The sequence below is a fragment of the Triticum dicoccoides genome, chromosome 1A (genome assembly GCF_002162155.2).
Source record: "Triticum dicoccoides isolate Atlit2015 ecotype Zavitan chromosome 1A, WEW_v2.0, whole genome shotgun sequence".
In the NCBI taxonomy this organism is placed as follows: domain Eukaryota; kingdom Viridiplantae; phylum Streptophyta; class Magnoliopsida; order Poales; family Poaceae; genus Triticum; species Triticum dicoccoides.
In genome coordinates this window covers 458200351-458208611 of record NC_041380.1, presented here as the reverse complement: position 1 = coordinate 458208611, position 8261 = coordinate 458200351, and the positions used below count along the sequence as shown (strand labels likewise).

The window sequence follows — 8261 nt, the reverse complement described above, 5'->3', positions numbered from 1 at the left end:
ATACTTGGCTTTTATTTGTCACAACGTCTTCGAAGGGGGGTTTTCTGGATCGAACGTTCGATGAATATTAGGTTTTTGCCTATGTCATTTTTCTGCTTTTTATAGATGATGACATTTTTTGGTACTGCTTTTATTTTTTCGCTTTTTACAAGGCATGTAAGGAGGTGATGGATGAGTTGCGCTCGGGTTGTGTGTTTTTTTCATTTTTATTCGGGCTGATCCATCTTTAATACTTCTTCTGTAAATTAATATAAAAGCATTTAGATCATTAAAATAGTAATCGAATCGCTCTTATATTAGTTTACGGATAGAGCACCAAATAAATCGTCCGGTAGACGGTTTCCAGACCTGACTTGCGGCAATTATCGGCGTTCTTTATTTTTATTTTTGACATAGAGGGTGTATCAATTTCGGTGAGCATACCGTGGACGATCCTGTCCGTATATCCCCGTAACCACCTGCCCGAGATCCACTCTCCCCACTTCCGTCCCCATCCGGACGGCCGACCTTGGTTCCGTCCTCTCGCATCCGCCCGCCTACTACCGGCGCCGTCGCCGGTGACCTCTCCAGCGGGGCGCCTCCGAGTTCCCGACGCAGGCCACCTCACTGTCGAACATGGCCTCGCCGGCGCCGGTTCCGGCCTCGCCGGGGTCCTCCTCTCAGGTCCGTTTACCCTTCTTTGATCTTCCCCGCCTTGGTTGATTAATGTTTCCGCAGCTTTAATTTCGTCCCCTATGCAATCTCCTTGGTGACGGACTGATGGTTATGTAATGCTATGAGGTCGATTTCGGCGTGGTGGGCGCTGGTGTAATGCTCAGAGGTTGATTTCGTTGCTATTGTGGGGCTAGGTTTGGTTGCATCTGGCTGCTTTGTTTGGTAGGGATGGGTGGATTGTGATTAGTATCTACATGCCGGATCCCTGAACAAAAAGGTTGAGCCTTGTTCTAGAAGAACATCAATGTTGGCTGCATATTTGTTTGGATGGCCTCAGAATAGGATTTGGTGATCGATCCTGCACACATGCCTTTGGTTCGGGAACGGATACATGAGAAATTTTGTTCCTTTATTCATCTGTTAGGCTGGGTTTATGTGCATTACTGTTAGTACTGAAGTTATAGACATGTCGATTTGGACTATTGTCTATATATGGTGAGTGCAGGTATGTGAAGACTGTTTAACTAGTTACAGGGAGGTTAGGAGCTTCAAACATCAACAGATGATTGTTGGTTATTCACTAAAGTCATAGTCGGGAACTTGGAATCAGGAGAATATGGAGGAGAGAATGAAGAAAATGTCAAATTTATCCAATTACAAGGGGTTAAGCTGTTCCCATCTCCTGTCAATTAAGCTAATTGATATAGAATTTAGATCAGTGTAAGCTTGTTATTGATCGATATTTCCATGGCAATTGGCAATGCAGCAGTGTTAACCTATTTGCGGTTCTTAAGATTTCATACAATGTGTACTCAATCTACACTGTTACATAACTAACAATAGTGATTAATGGGTCCAAAATAAAAGTTGTTTTTGTTTTTGCTGTATATCCCAGTAATATAATGGAACACAATTATGGCAACTTGATCCAGCAAAACAATTGTCTTGGCCAATCTCCTCTTTAGGCTCTGTTGAGGACAACAGTATAAGAAATAGCTGTGTTGTTGTGACATTGTTTAACCAAAGACAACTGCCAGCATGGAAAGCAAATGTATTGTGCAAACCATTAGATATTTCTTTTGTATTCATGTTTATAATCTGGAATGGCTGTGCATTTTTCTTTAGATTGTAGGAATGGTTGTGTTAGATGTGTTCAGGCTTGCGCAGTTTGCAAACACCACCTTTTGCACTATCTACTAATCATCCTACAGGTAGTAGGGAGAGTGGAAAAGGTTGTTTGACTTGCATTTGTGTTTTCCTGATAAGAGTTAAATTTCATGTTTTCAAATTGAAATGCTTACTTCAGATAACTTGCTTGCCTTGCCTGATATAATAAAATACTAAAAAGAAACCTTCTGATGTTGGCAGAAAAAACGAGGTGCAACGGAATCAATTGGCCTGTATGCTGTCCAGTGTTGTGAATGTCATAAATGGCGTACAGTTTCAACGAAAGATGAATTTGAGACAATTCGTGAGAACTTCACTGAAGACCCATGGTTCTGCAGTAAAAGACCTGAGTGCTCGTGTGAAGACCCTCCAGACATTGAGTACGACAGCAGCCGCATATGGGTCATCGACAAGCCCAACATACCAAAGCCTCCGCCCAAGACCGAGAGACTTGTGATCATGAGAGGTGATCTGTCTAAAATGGACATCTACTATGTCCTGCCAAACGGGAAGCGTGCAAGGGGCATCGGGGACGTGCAGAAGTTCCTTGACACAAACCCAGAGTACAAGGACCGCATATCAGCTGAAAGCTTCAGTTTTACGGTGCCCAAGATTGTTGAGGAGACCGTTTCACAGAGCTCTTTGTGGAAGACTAAAAAGGCTAAAAAGCAGGACAAGATAAATGCTTCAAGCAGCAAGAAGGACAAGGCAAATGCTTCAAGCAGTGAGAACTAGCCATGTCAGCAAATGCAAAACTGTCGCCTGCCTGCTTGGATGATCCTACCTCATCTACCTTGAAGTTAGTCATCAAGTCGGTTCTCTCTCTCTCTCTCTGCGATGTTACTCTGAGCGCTCCAATGCACTGAATCTCTTCCTTTTTATGCATGAGTTTCTGGTAAAATTCTGAGATGCTCGAGAAGGGCTGTAGCTTGTTCTCTTCTAATAAAAAGATCTAGTTATAGATGTCCTTGAGTTTACCATCCGCCGTGATACATTGTTTTACCAGATGACCATATGCGTAGAGATCTCATTAGAAAGCAGCCGAATTGGTCAATACTGTCCTAAGCTAGGGTGTTAATTCTGCCATCGTTTGATTTGATTTACATTCTGCACTGCGAAACCTGTATACTCCAGATGAAGGCTGACATACTCCAAGATTCTGTCATCAACCACAAATTCTGGCAAGGTCGCATAGGTAGCAGAAACTAACGCCAGATGAAGGCTCACATAAATCCTCAGAACAACTCCAACACGGGGAGAATATCATACGGAAACCAATATTCAATGAAAATTTCGTGAAAACTATATTTTAAAGTTTCAAAAAAATCTAAAAAAATGTGGGATGTTAATAAGGTGATGTTTTATTGCTACATAAAATTTCTAGTTGAGAAACATTACGAGATGTGGCACTATTCAACACTGATTTTGTCTTTTTCATAGCTCACATCTCGTAATGTGTTTTAACTTGAAATTTTATATGGCAAAAAACCATCATCCTCTTAACGTCCTACATTTTTTTCAATTTTTTTGACACTTTAAAACATCTTTTTCTTGTGGTTTTTATCGGTTTCCACCGAATGTTGGTTTCCGTATGGTATTCTCCCACTTCCAACACGTCGACCCAAACGGATGCGTGTTTGTTCCGCTTTTTGTCCATTTGGGCTGGCTTGTCCGCCCCCTTATGTGTTTGGGTCGGCAATGCCCGGACGTATTTTCGTATGTGTTTGGGTCGGCAATGCCCGGACGTATTTTCGTCCTGGCGGCCGGTTTGCGGCCATTTTTAGCTCTTTTTGGGACATATCAATACATTTTGTCCCAAGTTCACATAATTCAAACAAAATATAAATATCTCATAGTTTCACAACCAAATAAATCTCATTGTTTAGAAGCCAAATAAAAAATTAAATTATCACAAATATATTTGAAAGAAAAAATAGCTGAAACATCTATTGGTTGCGAACGTGAGTTCACATGTTCAACCAAATCATCTTGCAGTTGAATGTGGGTTTCCCAATTACGCATTTGATGATGAAATTCGGTGAACTGTGCAAACGTTGCCGCTCCTCCATGTTCAGGCACAACACAACATTGTCACCCTGAAACTGAAACCCTTGATCGTAAATTTCATCCGGACGTTCATCCTCTACGATCATGTTGTGCATGATCACACAAGCAGTCATCACCTCCCAAAACTTCTTGGTGCTCCAATTTCTAACAAGATATCGAATGATGCCCCATTGAAATTGAAGAACACCAAAGGCACGATCCACATCCTTCCTAGCACTCTCTTGTGCTTGGGCAAATCTCTTCCTCTTCTCTCCTACATGGTTGGCGATTGTCTTCACAAGAGTAGTCCACTGAGGATAGATACCGTCAGCTAGATAGTATCTTTTGTTGTAGTGGTGGCTGTCAGTGTCAAAACCGGCGGATCTCGGGTAGGGGGTCCCGAACTGTGCGTCTAAGGCGGATGGTAACAGGAGGCAGGGGACACGATGTTTACCCAGGTTCGGGCCCTCTTGATGGAGGTAATACCCTACGTCCTGCTTGATTGTTCTTGATGATATGAGTATTACAAGAGTTGATCTACCACGAGATCGTAGAGGCTAAACCCTAGAAGCTAGCCTATGGTATGATTTTCTGTTGTCCTACGAACTAAACCCTCCGGTTTATATAGACACCGGAGGGGGCTAGGGTTACACAGAGTCGGTTACAAGGGAGGTGATCTACATATCCCTATTGCCTAGCTTGCCTTCCACATCAAGGAGAGTCCCATTCGGACACGGGACGAAGTCTTCAATCTTGTATCTTCATAGTCCAACAGTCCGACTGTCCGGAGACCCCCTAATCCAGGACTCCCTCAGTAGCCCCTGAACCAGGCCTCAATGACGATGAGTCCGGCGCGCAGATTTGTCTTCGGCATTGCAAGGCGGGTTCCTCCTCCGAATACTCCATAGAAGATTTTGAACCCAAGGATAGTGTCCGGCTCTGCAAAACAAGTTCCACACACCACCGTAGAGAGAATAATATTTTCACAAATCTATTCTGCTGACACGTTTTGACAGCACGACATCATGTCATGGCCCGGTCATTATTCGAACCGTTTTTCTCAACCAGCACCGCACATATCGCGAGGCGGTTTTCTTGACATGTCTTGTCAAAGCAGAGACCGTGTCCCCCTTATTATGGGATTCTCATCAATACGGACGTGGGTAACCCAACCGTGCCATCAATTACGGTGTTTGGGGAATAAGCGATTTTACCAGGCAAGTGGGGAGGCGCATCGCCTCTTCTGCCCCTATAAAGGGACAAGGACTCACCCTTTTTTACCCACGCCTTCTTCCTCCTTGCTTACCCATTCTCGCACACTCGAGCTCCAGCGCCCAAGTTCGCGTCTTTCTTCTCAAACCACTCCAAGCATGTCCAGAGCGGGAGGCAAGTGGATGGTCTCCTCCGTAACGGAGGAGAACATCACAAAGTTACGAGAAGCCGGATATCTGGCCGTGGATATCACGCACCGGCTGCCAGATGCAGGGGAGCTCATCCCTACGCCCGAACCCCATGAGAGGGTAGTTTTCCTTACCCACTTCGTCCGCGGACTGGGATTTCCCCTCCACCCGTTTGTCCGTGGGCTCATGTTCTACAACGGGCTGGATTTTCATGATCTGGCCCCCAATTTCATCCTCAACATCTCGGCGTTTATCGTCGTGTGCGAGGCCTTCCTCCGCATTAGGCCCCACTTCGGCCTGTGGCTGAAGACCTTCAATGTTAAACCGAAAGTGGTGGTCGGCTAGCAAGCAGAGTGTGGAGGCGCCATGGTGGGCAAAATGCCAACGTCACCTGGCTCGAGGGCTCCTATGTGGAGACCATAAAGGGATGGCAATTGGGGTGACGCCCCCCAACTTGGTGGCACCCCCCAAATTTCGATCCGGAATCCCCACGCGGCTCACTTCATGGAAAGAGAAGGGCCTGTCCTCGGGTTCTTCGGTAGACCTGACCGGACTCCAAACCTGCATCGGGAACATGGTGAGCAAGAAAATCAATCTTGTCAACATGGTCCAGGTCATGCTCTTTCGCCGGATTCTCCCGTGTCAACGACAGACATTCAATTTGTGGGAGTTTGACCCGACCCAGCACCAGACGCTGCGAGAGCTCTACGACACGACGCACAAGGACGTCTGGAGGGTGTTGTTCAAGGGCGCCGAGGTACCTCCTTCCCTCACCGAGGACTGCGGACTCAGCGCAAAGCGCCATACCAATCCGGTAAGTTTTTGTATCTCACAGGGTATTTATTTGCCCCAGTCAAATGATGTGTGGGATCTAAGCTCCCATGCCATTAATAGGACTGGATAAAGACAGCGGAGCAGCTCGATTGCCCAGCCCGCCTGCCTGAAGATCCCGCAGATGCTCTCCTAACGGAGATGCTAGCTCCGGCACCTTACGAGGTGCCGGCGAAGAAGACCAAGAAAAAGGCCACGGGGACCCAAAAGGGTCTCCGGCGCAAGGTTGTATCGGACTCATCGTCCGATGACTCCGACGCGCACTCCTCCCATGAAAACTAGGAGGAGGAGGAGGAGGAGGAAAGTTCTCTCCCCCCAGCCGGGGGAGACAAGAGAAGGAAGGCCGACCCAACAGGGGAGGCCGAAGGGTCCAAGAAGGGAAGGACCCTCCCTCCGGACTGCTCCACGACGGCCGCCTACAGCGGCGACGAGTGGCTACCCAGGGTCAAACCCCTGGCGAAGCCGTAAGTATCCGGACACCATAGTAATTCATGGTATGTTTTATTGCACTGCTTCTCCTCATGCCGAACATGATTATGCAGTCTGTCCCGAGCTCATCTCGACGTATCTTCGTCGCGGTTCATTGGACTCGTCGGATATGAACAATGGTTCTCTTCCGACCGCCTCCACCCCTCGCCCTACGGACAATGTCGAGGTGTTGTCTCAAAAGGCACCGAGCCGAGGGGAGGTGGTCCTGGGGGTGTTGGAAATATGCCCTAGAGGCAATAATAAAATGGTTATTATTATATTTCTTTGTTCATGATAATTGTCTATTGTTCATGCTATAATTGTGTTATCCAGAAATCGTAATGCATGTGTGAATACATAGACCACAACACGTCCCTAGTGAGCCTCTAGTTGACTAGCTCGTTGATCGAAAGATAGTCATGGTTTCCTGACTATGGACATTGGATGTCATTGATAACGGGATCACATCATTAGGAGAATGATGTGATGGACAAGACCCAATCCTAAGCATAGCTCAAAGATCGTGTAGTTCGTTTGCTATAGCTTTTCCGAATGTCAAGTATCATTTCCTTAGACCATGAGATTGTGCAACTCCCGGATACCGTAGGAGTGCTTTGGGTGTGCCAAACGTCACAACATAACTGGGTGACTATAAAGGTACACTACAGGTATCTCCGAAAGTGTCTGTTGGGTTGGCACGAATCGAGACTGGGATTTGTCACTCCGTATGACGGAGAGGTATCTCTGGGCCCACTCGGTAATGCATCATCATAATGAGCTCAATGTGACCAAGTGGTTGATCACGGGATCATGCATTACGGTGCGAGTAAAGTGACTTGCCGGTAACGAGATTGAACGAGGTATTGGGATACCGACAATCGAGTCTCGGGCAAGTAACGTACCGATTGACAAAGGGAATTGTATACGGGATTGATCGAATCCTCGACATCGTGGTTCATCCGATGAGATCATCGAGGAGCATGTGGGAGCCAACATGGGTATCCAGATCCCGCTGTTGGTTATTGACCGGAGAGTCGTCTCGGTCATGTCTGCGTGTCTCCCGAACTCGTAGGGTCTACACACTTAAGGTTCGGTGACGCTAGGGTTGTTGAGATATTAGTATACGGTAACCCGAAAGTTGTTCGGAGTCCCAGATGAGATCCCGGACGTCACGAGGAGCTCTGGATTGGTCCGGAGGTGAAGATTTATATATAGGAAGTCAAGTTTCAGCCATCGGGAAGGTTTTCGGGGTAATCGGTATTGTACCGAGACCACCGGAAGGGTCCCGGGGGTCCATCGGGTGGGGCCACCTATCCCGGAGGGCCCCATGGGCTGAAGTGGGAGGGGAACCAGCCCCAGATGGGCTGGTGCGCCCCCCCATGGGCCTCCCCTGCGCCTAGGGTTGGAAACCCTAGGGGTGGGGGCGCCCCACTTGGCTTGGGGGGCACTCCACCCCCCTTGGCCGCCGCCCCCCCTTGGAGATGGCATCTCCTAGGGCCGGAGCCCCCTAGGGGTCCTATAAATGGGGGGGGGGGGGGGAGGGAGGGCAGCCGCACCCTAGCCCCTGGCGCCTCCCTCTCCCTCCCATGACACTCCTCCCTCTCCCTGAGCTTGGCGAAGCCCTGCCGAGATCACCGTTGCTTCCACCACCACGCCGTCGTGCTGCTGGATCTTCATAACCTCTCCTTCCCCCTT

The 8261-nt window shown here is 47.6% G+C and overlaps 1 protein-coding gene across 1 annotated transcript; it reads left to right on the top strand.

Moving 5' to 3' along the window:
• Window positions 1–463: 463 nt before the first annotated feature.
• LOC119278786 (methyl-CpG-binding domain-containing protein 4-like) lies at window positions 464–2798 on the top strand. Its single transcript, XM_037560133.1, has 2 exons — window positions 464–663; window positions 2023–2798. Exons 1-2 carry the CDS (start codon window positions 616–618, stop codon window positions 2554–2556), a joined length of 582 nt encoding a protein of 193 aa, XP_037416030.1. The 5' UTR covers window positions 464–615; the 3' UTR covers window positions 2557–2798.
• The last annotated feature ends 5463 nt before the right edge of the window (window positions 2799–8261 follow it).

Excerpts from the sequence above, each read along its gene's own strand:
- LOC119278786 (XM_037560133.1), top strand. The coding sequence starts at position 616 with ATGGCCTCGCCGGCGCCGGTTCCGGCCTCGCCGGGGTCCTCCTCTCAG. Across the intron at positions 664-2,022 it reads CGCCGGGGTCCTCCTCTCAG|AAAAAACGAGGTGCAACGGA; the intron begins GTCCGTTTACCC and ends TGATGTTGGCAG.